The sequence below is a fragment of the Mus caroli genome, chromosome 6, assembly GCF_900094665.2.
Source record: "Mus caroli chromosome 6, CAROLI_EIJ_v1.1, whole genome shotgun sequence".
Taxonomy (NCBI): Eukaryota; Metazoa; Chordata; class Mammalia; order Rodentia; family Muridae; genus Mus; species Mus caroli.
In genome coordinates, this window is record NC_034575.1 from 108,707,579 (window position 1) to 108,726,477 (window position 18,899).

Consider the following 18,899-nt stretch of genomic DNA (forward strand, 5'->3'; position numbering starts at 1 on the left):
AAAAAAATGTATTTTGCTCATTTGGTAAATATGGAGATTCGGAGTTGGTGGGATGCCTTGAACAATAAAGACACTTGCCACTGAGCCTGATGACCTGATTTCAGTCCCACATGATGGAAGGTGAGGAACCCACTCCTGCAAGTTGTCCTGTAACTTCCGCCCGCGTGTTGTGCCACGTGAGCGCTCACACACACATAATAAGAATAAAATAATTTTAACCTGGCGGTGGTGGCCACACTTTTAATCTCAGCACTCAGAAAGGAAAGGCGGGCTGATCTCTGTGAGTTCGAGGCCAGCCTGGTCTAGAGGGAGTACAAGGACAGCCAAAACTATACAGAGAGACCCTGTCTCGAAAAACAACAACAACAAATTTTAAAAGAAAACGAGAATGAGCAGAGTTGTGACCCAAGCATGACAAGCATTTTGAATAAACGGGATATGTGGACTGTGCCCATCACAGCTAACAAGGTGCAAGAGAGCTTGGAGCAACCCTAGGCGGAGGTGGGAATGTGTGGGCGCCCCCTAACGACAAGATCCGCTAGTGGTCAGCGGGTGCTTGTAGCCAGGGACAGGGTAGCTCTTAGTCTTCACATCACGAGTGGAGGAATCTTGTTTACCCCAGCGTGGGATCCAAGCTAGAGCGCAGGGAGTTAGAGTGCGCACGCGCGCCGCTCTGCCAGCCCTTTCTGGGGCTCGAACACTCGGGTGAGGGCTGGCGGCGCAGGCGCGCTGGAGGCCTGTAGAGGTCGCGGCGCCTGCGCAGTCACTCTTCCTCAGGCGGCCGCCATGGCGGGACAAGAGGATCCGGTGCAGCGGGAGATTCACCAGGACTGGGCGAACCGGGAGTACATTGAGATCATCACCAGCAGCATCAAGAAAATCTCAGACTTTCTCAACTCTTTCGGTCAGCGGGCGAGCAGGGGAGGCTGGGAGGAGGGAGGCCTGGGAGGCGGCCGGCGGCGGGGAGGAGAGGCGCGCCGCCCCGGCTACTCGCTTCCTCTTTGGCTGCCCGCCGGCCCCAGTGCCCTCACCCCGAGCCTCACTAGGCCGTTTCCGAGGGTCTACCCTGCCCGTTGCCATGCCCCACTTGCGCTCGTCAGCACGCCCACTGCCCAGCCTCTTAGGCCCATCCATCATCCGCCCCGGTTTGCGCCGCGCTTCCGTGCCAGTCTTCACTTGGCAGGCAGTGCGCAGCCGTGTCACGGTCACGGTCGCGCTTACTGTTGAGAGACTCCTGCTCGTTGTCCATCTCCTTCAGGAAGAAGTCCGAACCCCCTTGATGTCATGCCTTCTATTGCTCCCGTTTAACCACTCCCGGCAGGTTCATTCGGCCCTGGCTCGATTTGGTGCTAGTGCTGAGGGTTGTAAGGGATGGGGCCCGCTCGGGCCTTGGGAATGGCTTTTCTAGCCCTGTATCTGCTTCATGGTAGGTGCTCTGGATGCTTCTGTCTGGTTCCTCGGATTTTACAGGGCAGATGGTTTCAGCAGAGTCCACTTTTCCAAAAAACTATTCCTAGGTGTGGCCGGCTGGTGACAGTCTTGATTTCTTTCTGCGTGCGTTCCTAGCCTTCTGGACTGAAAACCTGTCGCAGACTTCTTATGGTCTCTTGAAGGGTTCCTTCAGGGACTTTATTACACAATACAAGACGTGCAGATGGCATCCAGTGATCTTTTTCACTAGAGTGCTTTGGTTCTACTAATTAGCGACTTTCAGCATCTTGGGGAGAAAGTGCTGTATTTTGAAAAAAATTAAAGTGAATCGATTATTTTCTAACTAAAGACCCGATGAGTCCTAAGTAGTATAATAGAAGGTAGCCGAACAGTAGCTTCAATTACGGGGTGTAGTTCAGGGATTGGGCTCCTGAGTGGTAAGCACAAGACCCCACTTCTTAGAGTTTTAGAGTTTTCTTTCTCTCCTTTTTTTTGTGTTTTTGTTTTTTGTTTTTGTTTTTGTTTTTTTTTTTTTGGTTGGTTGGGTTTTTTGTTTGTTTGTTTGTTTTGTTTTTGTTTTTTGAGAAAAGAGAACAAAAAAGAAATTGGAAATGCATCATTAAGGGGCAGGGGATGCCCAGTCCGTAGAGTATTGGCCTAGCACCCACACACCATGCCTTTAATAGCAGCACTCAGGATGCAGAGGCAGGAGGACCAGGAGGAACTCAAAGTCATCTGCTTCATAGAGAGTTTTGAGTCCAGCCTGGTAGAGCAAAGCAAACATCAGCAGGCATAATTGGTTCTTACACAGGTCTGCTGGCAGTGAGGAACATGGTAACCCTTCCCTGTTATCTGTGGTGGCTCATACCTGTACTCTTAGCACTGGAGAGACAAGGGCTGGAGCGTGCTCTGCATTTGTGGCCAGCCTGGTCCTCAAAACAGCCACAGAAATGAGCCATTTTCTAGGGCTCGAGAGATTGCTCAGCTGTTCAAAGCAGTTCCAAAGAACCCAGGTACAAATCCCAGGACCCACGTTGCAGTTCACAGTGGTCCATAACTCTAGTCCCAGGGGATACGACACAGACACATGAAGGGAGACTAGCAATGTAGATAATAATACTAATCCATTTTCTGTATTTAGAGTTCTTTCAGGCTGTTGAGATGGCTTGGCAGCTAAAGGCCACCAACCTGAATACAATCCTCAGGATCCACAAGGTGAAAGGAGAGAACCAGCTGTCACAAGTTATCTTCTGACCCCACATAGTGCATGCCCACACCCACCTTCGAATACAATAGATAAGAGATCTTACTCTGTCCATCCATGCTCCATGTCCCCTGCTCCATTTTGCATTTTGGTTTTGAGTCTTGTAAAATGGTACAACTTATGGTTCTCCTTCCTCAACTTTTTTTTTCCCTTCCCCTCCTGAGATTATTACTGTCTGTCACTCTATGCTGGCCTGCAGCTCTACAGATCAGGATGTCCTCTGGTTTGTGATGGCCCTTTGGCTCTGCTTCCCAAGTGCTGGGATTCGAAGTGTCCTTACGCTCCCTCGAGCATTCTCTCTCTCCCCCACCCTTCTCTCTCTGCCGCCACCTTCCTTGCCCCCCCCGCCCCTCCCAATAAACCTCTTACATGTGGGGAAAAAGAAGTGTGCTTACAAAGTGTGTAGGATTCTGTATAATCTTACATGGATTTTCTTAACAGGGAACGGAGGTTAAAGATGCCAACTAATGAGAGGCCAGCATAAATGTACAGCTTCACACCCATAAGTTTCTGTGGAGGTTAGAGTAGAGAACTGTAGTCAGTAAAGAGTTCATGTGTCCCCAGAAGAATTTGATTTAAGGAGTATTAAAGGAATGTGATTCAGTGACGAAGGCAGGTATGTTTGCAGGCAGACCTGATGGCTTTAGATGACTTTTTACTGAATTAAAGCATTTTCCAGAACTGATCATTTGTCTTGCTACTCATACATAGTCTGGTTTTCCTGCGGAGCGTTTTGGTTTTGGCTCAGGATCTTGTGAGCACTCCAACAATTGCACTTGTTGAGTGTGTACCTTTTTTGTAAACTATTGCAGTGTTGGTTCACATAGTTGATTTCTCCTACTTTGCCAGAGAACTGAAATATTTCACTTTTTTCTTTTTTTTTTTAACTCTTGTAAAAAATGTTTTTAAAGATTTATTTATTTTATGTATATGAGTACACTGTAGCTGTACAGATGGTTGTAAGCTTTCATGTGGTTGTTGGGAATTGAATTTTAGGACCTCTGCTCGCTCTAGTCAGCCCCTCTCTGGCCCAAAGATTTATTTATTATTATAAATAAGTACACTGTAGCTGTTTTCAGACACCCAAGAAGAGGGTGTCAGATCTCATTATAGGTGGTTGTGAGCCACCATGTGGTTGCTGGGATTTGAACTCAGGACCTTTGGAAGAGCAGTCAGTGCTCTTACCCGCTGAGCCATTTCACCATCCCCCCACTCTTTTTTTCTTTAAACAACATTCTTTACTGAAAAACATCCCCTCAAGTAAGAATCGAACAAAAGAAATTAAACAAGCTTATGTGGTAGTTTATACCTGTGATCCTACCTTGCTGAGGCAAGAGACTTGCCATGAGTTAAGGCCAGTCTAGCTAAAGAATAAGACCCTGTCTCAGAAAAAAACCAAAAACCTAAAGTGTTTGTGCTGGGTGGGGCCAGGATAGACTCTGATAGGATCCTAAGTCTGAGACTTTGGCCTAGGTGGGAGAGACAGTGGGAAGAAGCTGGAGACATCACTTCACAAAGAATATTCTAGCAAGCAAAATTACAAGACTTCATTTGTCTGGTAGCAGCTAATATCAGAGATGGCATTTCAGTTGGCAAAGCACCAAAAATCCTGTTAATGTAACATCTCACTGTTCCAAATCTGGGTCTTAGTAACAGCAACTTCATTCTGACTGAATTGCATCAGGAAGCTGTTCCCTCAGATGGTTGCCTAACTGCCAGAGAACAATCAAAATCTGAAGGGTTCTAGGTTTGTTTCTATTTTTTGAGGTCAGGACTTGCTATATAGGTTTGGCTGACCAGGAACTCACAATCTGTACACCAGGGTTGCCTTAAACTGAGGAACACATCAGGTTGGTTTGTTGATAAATGCTACTCAATCTGTACTACCAACCTGTACTAATAAGCACTATTTTAGTTTTGCATTGTGGTTTCTCTGTGCCACAAGTTGGCCGCTAACTCCTGGCCTGGCTCAAGTCCTGCGTCATCTATGTCACAGACTATAGGCCTGTGTCTTTATACAGACCTGGCTACATTAAACTTTAGTCCACATATATTTTACCTTTGATATGTACAGCCTAGAAAGTATGTCTTATTACTGACAAAATTTGTCAGACAGGGTCTCAATTTTCCAGGATGATGGAGAGCTTTGAATCTTCCTTTGAGGGCTACATAATAGGTATTATCATACCTGTTTCATAATTCTGAATCTCTTAGGAGTTCCCTTTACTTTCTCCTCTTCCTCATCTTTCTATCCTCACTCCTCTTTCTCCTCTCCTTCCTTCATCCTGTCCTCTTGTGTGTGTGTGTTTTAACATAGGGTGCCATGGTGTGGCCAGGCTGGCCAAGGGCATTGCACATGGCCTCGACCTTGCCTTCCTCCATCAGCTCTGCTGACTAGGTCGCAGACTTTGCACATGACTCTGCTTAGTTTATTACCTTCTTGTTTGTTTTTGTTCTGGGGGTGGGGTTTGAGACAAGGTCTCCATATCTGTTAGTAAGCTTTCCCATTCCTTGGATAATTACATAATTGCTGAGGGACCGTCCATCTGAAAGCTGCTGTTAGGGTTTTGGGAGGTGGGGGTTGAGACAAGGTTTTGCTGTGAGACCTTTTGATACAAGGCTGGCTTTGAACGGCGTCAAGCTTGCTATGTAGGCTGGTCTGGCCCTCTGCCTCCTGAGCTCTGGCATTAAAGTCTTGCACCATTGCGTCCTGCTCTTTTTATTTTTTTCCTCCTCTTTTTGAGAAAACGTGTCACCTTGTTGCTTAGGGTTAGGCTCTCCAACTTGAAGGATCGCACGATTCGTCCAGCTCAGCCTTCCAACATTTCTCTACATATTTTTACACCATCTGACACAGCTGGGTTACAACATGCATGCTGAATTTGTTAATTAAGTATAAAAATAGAGTTTAAAATAACACCTCTTCCTTTAAACTTCTTTGCACACATTAGCTTCAGAATCAGGGCAGAGTCTAAAAGTGCAGACCAGTAAATAGTCTGTGATAATGTTTTTTTGAAAGTTCACCCAACCCACAATACAGAGCAGTGTTAGGTATGACTGTGTGTCATCGTCTGTGTGGTTCAGGCAGTTGTCTGACACTGACCTGGAACCACAGATTGTAACTGTCCTCTCACGTGCTGGGATTGCAAGAGTAGAAGTTGTTCAGACAGCTATTAGCATCTAGAAAGACTACACTCTCCCTTTAGAGAATCTGCTTACAAACCCTGAGTCAGGGTCGGGATTTGGATTTGCTGTAATTTTCAAAGAACTCCAAATACCTCTTCAAACTCAGCTATAGAATCTTTGTACCTCTGAGTTAGATATTCATAAATAGTACAAACCTCATAGGTACATACCAGAACTTAGGGTGCACCCTAAGTGTACACCCTTAGGGTTCACCCAATTGCATTAACCCTTGCAATTCTTACTAAGTCATCCATGCCACACCACCACACTAGTTTCTCCTTAGGACTCAGGGCTTCTCAGCCTAATGATGTCTCTGTGAGTTCATGTATCATGCATGATTGTCAACCAGGAACTTGCCTAAAGGCTCAGCTAACAGTTAAATTGCTTTAGCTTTTAATTGTGTATCATAATGAGGTTCTACCTTCTAATTCTTTATTAATTTCAACTATTTCAAAAACCACCTAGTAATGACTCCAGTCAATGACATAGGTCTTTAATATCTTCAGGGAAAAAAGCAGCCATGTAGTCCATTTCTTGTTGCTCCTAAAGAATTAGAATCCTGCTCATTTCCTCAATCTAGGATGCAGCAGAAAACCCCAAATCAATTTTGTCTTCTGTAACATGTGATTCGTACACATGTGATACAGACATCTCAGCGGAGTCTTCTTCTCCCTTGTAACGCAGGAAAAGGAACATTTCTCCTTTGCAGATCTCCGCCTTTTCCCTACCAAGATGCATCCAGGAACTAAAACTTGACTTCAGAAACAAGCCAAAAGCTTGACAGTCACCTGCAGTCCTAGAACTCAGAAGGCTGAGATAAGATGTGAGTTCCAGAGCTGGGCGTGGTGGCGCACGCCTTTAATCCAGCACTCAGGAGGCAGAGGCAGGCGGATTTCTGAGTTCGAGGCCACCTGGTCTACAGAGTGAGTTTCAGGACAACCAGGGATACACAGAGAAACCCTGTCTCGAAAAAACAGGAAAAAAAAAAAAGGAAAAGAAAAGAAAAAAAAGATGTGAGTTCTAGTCTAGCCTGAACTACATAAGGAACCATTGTATGGAAATAGACTAGACACCCTCACACCCCCCACCAAATAAGCCCAGAAGATATAGCTAGTACTAATTTTGGTTGTGATAAGGTAGTATATGAAATAATTCAGAGAAAGAAAGCCAAGTGTAGTGAAACATTGCAGTAATCCTGCTCTTGGGAAGCAACAGGTAGGACTGTTAAGTTTTAGTCTCAGGCAAGGCCAGGCTATGTAGAGAAGATCTTACCTAAAAAATAAATATAGGCGCTGGAGAGACCACTCAGCGGTTAAGAGCACTGACTGCTCTTCCAGAGGTCCTGAGTTAAATTTCCAGCAACCACATAGTGGCTCACAACCATCAGTAATGGGATCCGATGCCATTTTTTGGTGTGTCTGAGGACAGCGACAGTGTGCTCATATACATAAAATTAAATCTTTAAAAAATAATAATGTAGAGAGGGACTCATGTTAATATTGTTGGCAGTAATGCTGTGGCTGTACAAGCAAGCACCCTGATTAGACCTGCTTTTATTGAGTGCTGACACAGTGCGCTTTAATGTAGGGTCCAGAGTTGCCCAGTGCTGGATGCTCTCCTGTTGCTTCTATTATAGCAGGTTCTGGTGTGGCCTTAAGCATGTGAGGTGGCATTCTACCCTTGGGCTACACCTGGCCTATGACCCAAACATATTTAACTTAGACACAGTCTGGAGCCTGGGTCTAGAGTTGGGCATTTTTGTCTTCCTCAGCAGTGTTAATCCTTAAAGCCAGTTCCAGAGTACATTCTAGGGTTCTGATTGATTTACAGGTGGACAGGTAGAGCAGCACAGCTCTCTAAGAAAGAGCCCTCCCTGGTTCTCTCTTCGGTGGTTTCTGGGTTCCTGAGAAATACAACTGTTAGAGATTGATTGCTTTTGAGCTTGGAAACATCCTAGTAAATGAACTCTGGGCATGTTGACTACTCCTGACAGAAGTGACAGTGCTGAGCCAGTGAGATGGCTCAGTGGGTCCCTGCTGTTAAGCCTGTTGACCTGAGTTCAGTCTCTGGGATCTACATGGCTAAAGGAAAGAACCACTCCCAGAAGTTACATTTGACTTGCACATGTGTGCCAGGGCATGTGTCTACACATACACAAAAATGTAAAATTAAAAAGTCAGGTAGTGTGTTTCTAAAGTAAGGTTGCTAGGGTGCTCATCGTAAGTCAGACTTGGAAACTAGAGGAGGCAGCAATAGCAGACAGTAAGATTTAAAAAGAAGGGCCCAGCATTATGTTGTATACCTACAGATGGATGAATGTATGGCATGTTAATTACATATCAGTGTCAGTGAAACTAAGTTTGAAAAGCTAATGAGAATGTCTTTGTGTGTGTCTGTCTGTGTGTGTGTGTGTGTGTGTGTGTATCATGCACAAGAGAATCATAGCTCTTCCATCTTACTCACTGAGGCAGGTCTCTCCGTCAAACCCAAAGCACAGTGAAGTCTAGTCTTTGTAGCTTCCTTGCTGGAGGATCCCACCTCAGCCTTTGGAGGCTGGAATTGCAGGCAGACAGCCCTGCTCACCCAGTGTTTACAGAGCTGCTGGATGTCTGAACTCCTGCCCTTAGGCAGGTGCTTTAACCACTGAGGCGTCTGCTCAGCCCAGCCCAGGCCCCCACTGACAGCCAGAGACCCAAGTAACTTAAGAAGGAGAAGTTCAGCCTTAGGAATTCAGATATATTCAGGCCAAAAAAAAAAAAAAAAAAAAAAAGACTTGCATTTTCCTGGTAAGGCCTCTCAGAGGCAGAATTTTAGCCAAGTTTTGGTGCCAAAGAATGATTAGATAAGCAAGATGATGAGAGTTGAGGCTGGATCAGAGTGTAGGACGAGTTGTCAAAGTGGCTGAGAAGAGATGAAAAGGAAAGTTGTTAGCTTGCTCTTGACTCACCCTGTGGGAGGTGGTTCAGAGTGAGCTCGAGCTATTTTAGACCCAAGGGATAAAGGTTACTGAGATAGAAGCGTGGGTTGGAGGAGGTGGTAGGGAGTAGCCATCATTCGTCTCCTTTTCCGTTGCTGAGGACAGCTGAGAGGAAAAAGGGTCTCATGGTTTCAGGTAAAGGAGGCAGAAGAGGAAAAGTATTTTAAGAGAGTCTAGATTGCATTCTGGAGGAGGTACTGAAAGATTGGAAAAAGCAGAGCAAAGAATCAAGGCTGCTTTTCACAGATAGAATCTTGGTTCTATCATGTGCTTGATACTGATTGGATTGTCTCTAGTTCAAAAAGGTCTCTATGGGTATCTTTGAAGCAGTCTTCCAGTGGTAGTAACTGATTAGCTTCCAAGAGCTCAAATGATGAGACAATGTTACTTTTCATTACTGTGATAAAACACTGACCAGCCTGGTCTCCAGAGTGAGTTCCAGGACAGCCAGGGCTACACAGAGAAACCTTGTCTCGAAAAACCAAACCAACCAAACAAAAAGCATTTCATTTGGAGCTCATTCGGGGCTCATGGTTCCAAAGGATTAGAGTCCGGGACCATTATGGTGGGGAGCATGGTGGCAGGCAGGCATGGCCCTGGAGCAGTAGGTGAGAGCTTACATCTTTTTTTTGTTTTGTTTTGTTTTGTTTTTTTGTTTTTTTCCGAGACAGGGTTTCTCTGTGTAGCCCTTTGGATTACATGGCTCTTCCTCACAACTTGGTGAGCCTATGTCTCTCTTGGGTTATTTCTGCTCCATCTGCAGCTCTCCCTAGCAGATATCCCACAGCTCTAGCACAGTGGGATCGACAGTGTGATCCAGGCTCCACTTTCACTGTTCACACAGTGGCAGCTCTGGGCTACGCAGACCCCCTACCTCACACCTGACCTCAGCAGCTATCAACCCCGGAGGAAGATTTCCACAACCCATTTTCTTATATATCCCTCATGATTCTATAGCCAGAACCACAAGACCAATACTGCCAAGTTATGCTGCCTGTTGGGGGTGGAGCCTAGTCCCTACATTTTTATAAACTTTGATCTGTTACTGCCTTTTAGGAACAGAAAATTTCTTATGTCTTTTTCTTCCATAAATTGCAGGATTAGCTCAGGTGGGGTCTTGCCCTGAGGGTACTCATCCCCTTATTCCACTTCTCGTCAGTCTTCTTATTTCTTTCAGCACAAGCCTTGGCTCCAATGTTGAATTTTCCAGCGATCTTTTTCTCCTCCAATTGTGTATTTTGTATTTCTTCTTGCCCTACTTGCTCTATTTCATTGTAGACCTGCAAAAAAGAATTTACTAATCATCTAACCACAGATTTGCTGCCTTGAAATTTCCTCTGCCAAAGAATACAGCTGAGAGGTTACAACTTGATCTATGAGCATGTGGCATAAAGACAGACAGACAGACAGACACTAAAAGTAGTGTGGGCGTTTGACACCCTTCTCTGGAGCTCCTCTTCCTCCCTTCCTTGCCTTAATTTCTGCTGTAACCCTCAGGACTCTACCTCACTGCTACAGTGCTGGGCATTGAACTTGGAGTCCTCTAGGACAAGCCTCTGCTGATCTGTAACCCTAGCCTAAAACCATACTCAGGTTTTGAGTTTTGATCTCTTCCAGAGCTATCGACATGTGTGGTGCTTTTGATGCCAGGGAACAGAGGAACACAGCTCCCACTCAGCCCTGTGGGCTCAGGAAACAGCTGGTGCTCCTCAGTGTAGTGCAGTTAGTGCGTCTCCCTAGTTTAATTTCCAGGGGGGTTATAGGAACTTGTCCTAGAGGACTCCAAGTTCAAGTTGAAGAGCTTCTGTATTTCTTTTCTCATTAGGTCCCTTCTCTTGAAACTCTTAGTTTGCTGCTTAACAAGGCTATCTGCACATCTTTTACATATTAGTTGTATGTTACTGCTATAACATTTTTTATAAATTTAGCAACTTTTTTAAGGTTCATAAATTTAGCTTGAGACAGGGGGATCACTGCAAGTTCAGGACTAGTCTTGGCTACAAGACATAGATCTCCCTCTGTGGTGATTCTTCTCTGCCTGCCACCCTGGGGTTCCACAGCATCTGAGTAGTTGAATCCTTAAATGCTTCTTACCATACCCCAGTCCCCACATGTTCTTGGAACAATGTTTCATCTTCAGCCCAGAGGGTTTGTGTGGGTGTGGGTGTTTGGAGTGACATTAATCCTGAATATTAGTCTCCTTTTACCAGATATGTCTTGTCGTTCAAGACTCGCAACACTAAATGAGAAATTGACAGCCCTTGAACGGAGAATAGAGTACATTGAAGCGAGGGTGAGTATGGTCCCAGGCTACCCCAGAGGGAATACACATGTCTGTGTAGAACCGCCTTGCAGAGGCTAAGTGCTCTGCCTCTGCCTCGATGTAGCTGTCTGGGAATCTGAAGCTGCCTTTGCTACCATTTCTCACTGTGCAGGATCCAAAATAGGATTTTTTTAAAATGGCTTTAGTCCCTTTGCATTTTATCTGAATGTCAGTCTTTCCTTCGCAGGTGACAAAGGGTGAGACTCTGACCTAGAAGTGTGCTGCGCTGCTGCTGGGAAGTTGCTGTACAGAACACTGGCCGTGTGGGAAAGGCCCAGCAGCCTCCTGCTCCTCCTCTCTCCTTACAGAGCAACAGGGCTTTTTCTTGTTTTTCTTTTTTCAAAAGTGGCCTTTGGGCTCTGCTGTGTGCCCTGGGGTGTGACGTGGCATGGGGGAGCAAGCAGTCCAGGGGACCTCTTGGAAACAGCATTAGGCTTTTTCCCTTTTCAGTAACATTGTTCGGAACTACTTGTCAATGTGTTTGAGGTGTTGAGAGGCAAAGGCTGGGACTCTAAGGTCCTCCCCACCTCTCAAACTCTTTCTCTCAGACTTTCCCTACAGCTCCCATGGCCTCTACACTGATTTCTGTCAACAGTCGGCCTTCTCTCCACCTGTGAGAGGTGGGGGCAGTCCTGGCTGAGACTTGTGCCCTGCAGTGTGGTTGCCAGAAAATGTTGTTGCTAACCCACCAGTTTCTTGTTCTGGGAGGTCAAAGCCAGGCCCCCAGTTGGCTTGAAGGGACATTTTCAGTTTTCTTTGTGTCACTTGGGGTATCGGTGGCTCTCATGCTTCCCTAATAAACTCAACTTTGTCTGACTGCTATGACTGTGGTGGCAAGAGTGGCTGGAGAGGGTCTCCTTGTTGAGAGTCTGATGGGCAAGAGAGCTCTCCAGCAGAAGAAACCTGCTGCCCTAGCTGGTTCAAAGCCTAGGCAGCTCTCCAGTCAGTGTTCCTGTCTGGACACTTGAACTAGTTCAGTCTGGAATTACTTGGTCTTTCAGCAGATAACTACCAAGGACTTTTACTATATAGGTGTGTTAGACTCCAATAAAAGACACAGTATTGAATCAGACCTGATGTTTATGATCTGTTGAAGTCCTAGCATCTTTCCAGTTTAACTGTACCCAGGGTAGGTTACTAGTTTTATAAGGTAAACATCCTGTGACTGTAAATATGGAGGTTTGTGAGATGGTCTAACAAGTAGGGTGCTTGCCTCAAAACTGGAGCCCTGAGTTCTGTCTCTGGGACCAACATGGTGGAAGGAAAGAACCTATTCTTGGAGGTTGTCCTCTGATCTCTATGGGCATGCTGTGGCTTCCTGTACGAGTGTACACATGCACAAAATGTAAAAACCAATTTTCTCAAGCAAATACTGCAGTTTATACAGAAGAATCAAAGACTTACTGTGTTTCCTATAAACTTAAGCCAACTTACTGCTAAAGGCTTTTCCCCACAGAGAGCTTCCCCTTGAGTAGGGTAGCATTTATCATGCTCTGTGGACACTCATTTCTCTTTATTCAAGGCCTGTTTGACCTGCAAAGTCTGTCTCAGGTTACAATTCCCCATTGTTCTCCCAGATAAGCACTTTCAGTAATGCCCTTTCTCAGACTTCCTGGCTTGCATCTTCACACCAGAGTTCACCTTAAATTATTTGGAACATTTTCAGAGTATATTGTCTTAGGGTTTTTGTTGCTGTGAAGAGACACCAAGACCAAGACAACACTTATAAGGCAAACATTTCATTGGAGCTGGCTTACAGTTTCAGAGGTTTAGTCCATTATCATCATTACAGAACACATGGCAGCCTGCAGGCAGACATGATGCTGGAGGAAGCAAGAGTCCTACATCGTGATATGAAGGCAGCCAAGAAGAGACTGTCTTCAACGTGCAGCCAGGAGGAGCGTCTCCTCACACTGGCCAGCATGTATTAGACCCCAAAGGCCCACCTCCACAAGGCTACTCCTCCTAATAGTGCCACTCACATGGGTCAAGCATATTCAAACCACATATGTAACCTAAAAAATACCTGAGTCCCCTTCCCTGGATTAACTCACTGGCTGCTTGGAGGAAGGCAGGTTGCCATGGTCAGTGATGAGCCAGATTAGGGGAGTTCAAGCTGTGCTGTATTCATGTGGTACACCTTGGGCACTATAAGTAGTACTGCCTGAGTCTCTCATCCAACATTCTCCAAAATCCAAGGCCTTCTAAATAGTGACAGCACATGTGAACCTTTTCACACCTGACTCACATGGTTGTTACCTGAGCTGTTACCGTCAGAGCCTGGGGCCCTGGCAGCCCTGTCCTCAGTAAGCCAGTTAAGTACTGGTGAAGAGTAGAAAGTCTCCCCAGGGTGGCCGCACTGGGGGAGAGGAAGGAAAGGCCCTGTGATAGAGCTGCCATCAGCGTGGGGATTCTTCCGTAACACTCAAGTTTAAGCAGTCAAGAGGGTGGGTATACATTGGCCAGGCAGAGTGGTGCATACATTTAATTCCAGCTCTGGGGAGGCAGAGGTTGGTAGATCTCTTGAGTGTCAGGCCACTTGGTCTACATCGAGTTCCAAGACCTCCAGGGCCTCACAGAAAAATGTTTCCAGACAAGAGTGACTGTTCCAGATTCCTACCTCCAAGGAACTAGCTCCCAGGCTGCAATGTAAAAGCCTGGCTCTGATACTTGGACATGAAAAGAAAGGAAAAAAGGTAGCCATAACTGTCGCAGTTAAAGCAGGGGTTCTCAACCTTCCTAATGCTATGTGTGATACACCTGGGTAGCCATAACTGTCGCAGTTAAAGCAGGGGTTCTCAACCTTCCTAATGCTATGTGTGATACACCTGCCCGTCATCTTAGCCCATCGTGTTGTGACCCCCCAACCATAAAATTATTTTTGTTGCTCCTTAATGAAGTGAAATTTTACTACTGTTATGAATAGTATGTACAGATAGATATGCAGGATATCTAATAAGTGACATGGGTTGTTAGACCCCAGGGGTCTTGATCCATGGGTTGAGACAACTGAGTTAAGATCTGATTCCTGCTGGTCATTGTCTTGGCTTTGGTCTCCTGGAAGTCAGAATGCTGTGATAGTCCCAGGAGACAATCTCCCCTGCTGGCCGCCGACACCAGGAACCCATCCTTTTCCCAGCATGAGATTTCTTGGAGGAAAGTTAGTTCTTTGGAGTCCATTGCTCAAAGGGGAGGGACATGGTAAGTTGCAGTCAAAACAGGCAGCCCAAAAATCTGTATAAAGGAGCTGGGAAGATAGACTCATTGGTAAAATACTTGCTATTGGGCTGGAGAGATGGCTCAGAGGTTAAGAGCACCGACTGCTCTTCCAGAGGTCCTGAGTTCAAATCCCAACAACCACATGGTGGCTCACAACCATTTGTAATGGGATCAGATGCCCCCTTCTGGTGTGTTTGAAGACAGCAACAGTGTACTCATACATTAAATCTTTAAAAAAACAAAACAAAAACTTGCTATCCAAACAGAGACCTGAGTTGGATCCCCAACACCCACATAAAAACTATAATAGTGGTTCTATTTTCCCAGTGCTGAGGAGGCATAGGTGAGAGGATCCCTGGGGACTTCCTGCCTATCAGTTTAACTGAACCACAGCTCCAGGTTCAGTGAGAGACAATAAAAATAAACAAGGTATAGAGTGAGAGGAAGATAACCAAGGTCCACTTCTGGCCTGCATACAAATACATGAATACTGTAAATAATGTCAAGCTGTGGTTAAGGTATATGAAATGTTTAAACCTGGGTCCTATCTGATCACAGGCATTTTGCCTAAGGGATGCTGAACCAGTGTTTTCATTTAAAAATAGAATCTTATAATGGAGACATCTCATGTTCTCATGGGCTAAGTTCTCTTTCCAGTATTACTAAACTCATTGTAGCATGCCTTTAGCAGACACTCAAGTTCATTATCTGCATTTCGTCCTGGATAAAGGATCACTTCTAAAGCTGTGTTAGTTACCTGTGCTCTGCAGTTGGCTTAATAGTGGCTCCTGCTATGAATAGGGACTGTACCACAAGATAATAAGGCAAAATGATGGTCTTGACAGGCAAGAAAGAGCACTGGGTGGATTATACCTGAATGCTCAATGTTTATCTTACAGATAATAGTATGTTTATGTGTTGGTGGTAATGCCAAGTCGGTTAGAACCACGTTGCTTTATCATAAGGTCCTGGTTGCAAAGAGCAGTTGGTAACATTGGTTGTAGGAAACTAACAAATCTAGCCTCTTACACTGGAAACTTCCTCATCTCATGTGGTGCTGTGAGGTGTCTGGGTGCTTCTCCAGGTAACCTCCTTACTGTGTGTAGGAAGTTTGATTAAGTTCTTTTTTTTTTTTTTTTTTTTGAGGCAGGGTCACAGTATAATTCTCTCTGACCTGGAGCATGCTATGTAGAGCAGGCTGGCCTCAAACTTTGGTCTACCTACCTCTACCTCCTAAGTGCTAGGATTAAAGGCAAGCACCACTCTGCCCAGTCTGGATTGAGTTAATTAAAAGATATAATGCCTTTCCTCAGTAAACCAGAGTGCTTCGTAAAGAAAGACAGTGCTGAGGCTCGAGACATGGCTCAGAGGTTGAGAGCACTGACTGCTCTTCCGATGGTCCTGAGTTCAGTTCCCAGCAACCACATGGTGGCTCACAACCATCTGTAATGGGATCCGATGCCCTTTTCTGGTATGTCTGAAGACAGCTACAGTATACTCATGTACATTAAATAAATAAATATTAAAAAAAAAAAGACAACGCTGCCCTTTCCTGTTTTCTAACGTGAGTGAGACATGAGGAAAACTTAAAAGTTGTGGGGGTCCCTGTAAGAGTCATGGCAGGCAGGAACAAGAGAGGCAAGGATGTAAGCTCAGTCCAGCCCAACTTCATCAGCGCTAGTTGAAATTCTAGAGAGTCCGATACCATATTTAAACATTTAAACACAGTATAGTTTGGGGGAAAGCTTCCTGATGTGATACTATCTCTGGGGCACAAACACATGTGACCATGAAGATAGGTTTTATAGATTAAGGACCTACGATCTGATGGCATAGAGGTCAGCAGACTCTAAAGTACATGCAAGCCGGGCGTGGTGGCGCACGCCTTTAATCCCAGCACTCGGGAGGCAGAGGCAGGTGGATTTCTGAGTTCGAGGCCAGCCTGGTCTACAGAGTGAGTTCCAGGATCAGCCAGGACTACACAGAGAAACCCTGTCTCGAAAAACCAAAAAAAAAAAAAAAAAAGTACATGCAACATCTAGATGGGCTCTATTAATAACGAAAGCTAAAGGTCTAGGGAGGAAAAGGCTGGGATAAACATTATGGGGAATTTGGGTGAGGTCTTGCTTTACAGATTGCAAAGGTCACTAGCTCCTTAACACCTACTCCCAGCAATCTGGGTGGAAAGCGGATACTTCTTCCTTTGCGGAGACACCCATGCATGATTAACATTCCTGGTTAGCATGAGGACCACATGCCCTCTAAAATGTGTGTGTGTGTGTGTGTGTGTAGACATGTGTATGCCGTAGTGCATTTGTACATTTGTGGAGGTCAGAAGGCAAGTTTCCAGAGTCAGTTCAGTGAGTCCCAGGGATCAAACTCAGGGCAAGCTTTATGGGAGGCATCTTAACCCACTGAGCCATCTGGCTGGTCCTCCACATTTTAAAAAAGATGTGTGTGTGTGTAAGTGCACGTGTGTGTGCAAATATGCATGTACCTGCAGAGACCAGAAGAGTGCCAGATCCCCTGGAGCTGAAGTTCCAGGCAGTCATGAGTCACCTGGTGTGTTAGGAACCATCTCTCCTCTGATAGAGCAGTTTTAAGTAATGTTAACTGCTGAGCTCTCCCTAGTCCTTATTTTTATTTAGTTTTTTTTTTTTAATTTTACTGTCTTTATGTATGTATGTGTATGTATGTACTGTCAGGTATGTGTGTGAGCAAACTGCATGCCTGGTACCCACGAAAGTGTCCGATCCCCTGGGGCTGGGGTGCCATATGGTTGTGAGCTGCCACGTGATGCTGCCAATCAAACCAGAGTCTTCTGCAAGAGCAGCCAGTGCTCCTAACCAAGGAGCCAACCCTCTGCCCTATTTTTATTTTTTAAATCGTGTATGTTTGTTTGTGGGGGGGGGGGGCTTGCACATGTCTGTGGAGGTCAGAAGAGGGCATTGAACCCCCTAGACCTGGAGTGACAGGCAGTTGTGTGCCACCTGATGTAGATGCTGGGGACTGAACTCAGGTCCTCAGAGCAGCACACTCTTTAACTACTAAGCCATTTCTCTAGTCCATAAAACTGTATCTTCAACTGCTCCAGAAGCATGACAATAAACTCCTATTGTTCACAGTGATATTCCCCAGACTTGATAAAGGAGCCTAAATGGAATTCAGACACCCTGCTTGATTTTTTTCCTGGCTCATCTAGTCACCTTTGTTACAACCAAATAACACTGCTCCGAGTTTCCCTGTGTCCTTCCACACTAGCCTTTCAGCATTCTGAAGGCAGAGATGGTTGTAAAACATGGCCCATTCAGTAGATATGTACTAAACATAATAATAAACAAAATACTAAATTTGGTCTAGGCACAGAGGTAGGTGGCTCGAGTGTCATACATAAAGCTCTGGATTTCTCAACACTGAAAATAAAGAACCTACCTGAAAAATGGGGAACTAAAATTTCAAGAGAATTTGGAAGCCCTGGAGAGCTGACTCAGTGGTTAAGAGCACTGGTTGCTCTCACAGAGGACCTGGGTTCAATTCCCGTTCCCACAACTGGCAGCTCACAGCAACTTCTGACTCCAGCTCCAGGAAATCCTACTTTCTCTCCTGGTGTTCATCAGGGCCTGGATGAGCTCATGCATGCACACCCATACATTTTTTATTATATTTATTTATTTATTTATTGGTTTTTCGAGACAGGGTTTCTCTGTGTAGCCCTGGCTGTCCTGGAACTCACTTTGTAGACCAGGTTGGTCTCAAACTCAGAAATTCTCCTGCCTCTGCCTCCCAAGTGCTGGGACAAAAGGCGTGCGCCACCACTGCCCGGCCTGTACATTTTTTAAAAAGCTCATCTGATGCTACTTCTGCCAGAAATGTCTATGGAAAATGGCACTGAATGTCATCTGATGGTAGTTGTATGCTAATTCTTTGAACCAGTCATGGTAGCACATATCTAGAATGTCAGTACTTGGGAGGAGACAAAGGAGTGCCACTAATTTGAGGCCAGCCTGGGCTATATATATTCAGCTGCAAGGCAATGTGATTAGTCTGCGTCTAAAAAGAAAAAGACAAAATATTTTAAAATTCTATTCACAAACATAAAAAGGTTTGAAAGGAAACAAAAACTGGTAATACTGTTTTCTGGGAATGCAGATGGAAAAGGAGGGAAATGTACTCTGGAAGACATTTTGAAATGTGTAGTTAAAAATAAAAGACAGACTCAACCTCATCAGTGAGAAAAACTTTAAATAATAGCATAGGTGGGCCCAGCAGTGGTGCTACTTAGCTTTTATATCAACACTTGGGAGGCAGAGGCAGGAGATTCGAGGTCAGACTGGTCTACAGAGTGAGTTCCAGGAGAGCTGGAGCTACCCAGAGAAACCCTGTCTTGAAAAACCAAAAAGCAAAGGCGGAAGGGGAAATATGGTAAGCCCGTGGAGATCTTAAGAAATGAAATTTAAGTAAACTCAAAAAAAAAAAAAAAAAAAAAAAAAAAAAAAAAA

General features: G+C 45.1%; 1 protein-coding gene across 1 annotated transcript; it reads left to right on the forward strand.

Moving 5' to 3' along the window:
* Positions 1-742: 742 nt before the first annotated feature.
* Positions 743-12,003, forward strand: Brk1 (BRICK1 subunit of SCAR/WAVE actin nucleating complex). The gene is made up of 3 exons (XM_021164808.2): positions 743-904; positions 11,069-11,151; positions 11,369-12,003. The coding sequence occupies exons 1-3, from the start codon at positions 787-789 to the stop codon at positions 11,393-11,395; spliced, it is 228 nt and encodes a 75-aa protein (XP_021020467.1). The 5' UTR covers positions 743-786; the 3' UTR covers positions 11,396-12,003.
* The last annotated feature ends 6,896 nt before the right edge of the window (positions 12,004-18,899 follow it).

Excerpts from the sequence above, each read along its gene's own strand:
- Brk1 (XM_021164808.2), top strand. The coding sequence starts at position 787 with ATGGCGGGACAAGAGGATCCGGTGCAGCGGGAGATTCACCAGGACTGG. Across the intron at positions 905-11,068 it reads AGACTTTCTCAACTCTTTCG|ATATGTCTTGTCGTTCAAGA; the intron begins GTCAGCGGGCGA and ends TCCTTTTACCAG. Across the intron at positions 11,152-11,368 it reads TAGAGTACATTGAAGCGAGG|GTGACAAAGGGTGAGACTCT; the intron begins GTGAGTATGGTC and ends TTTCCTTCGCAG.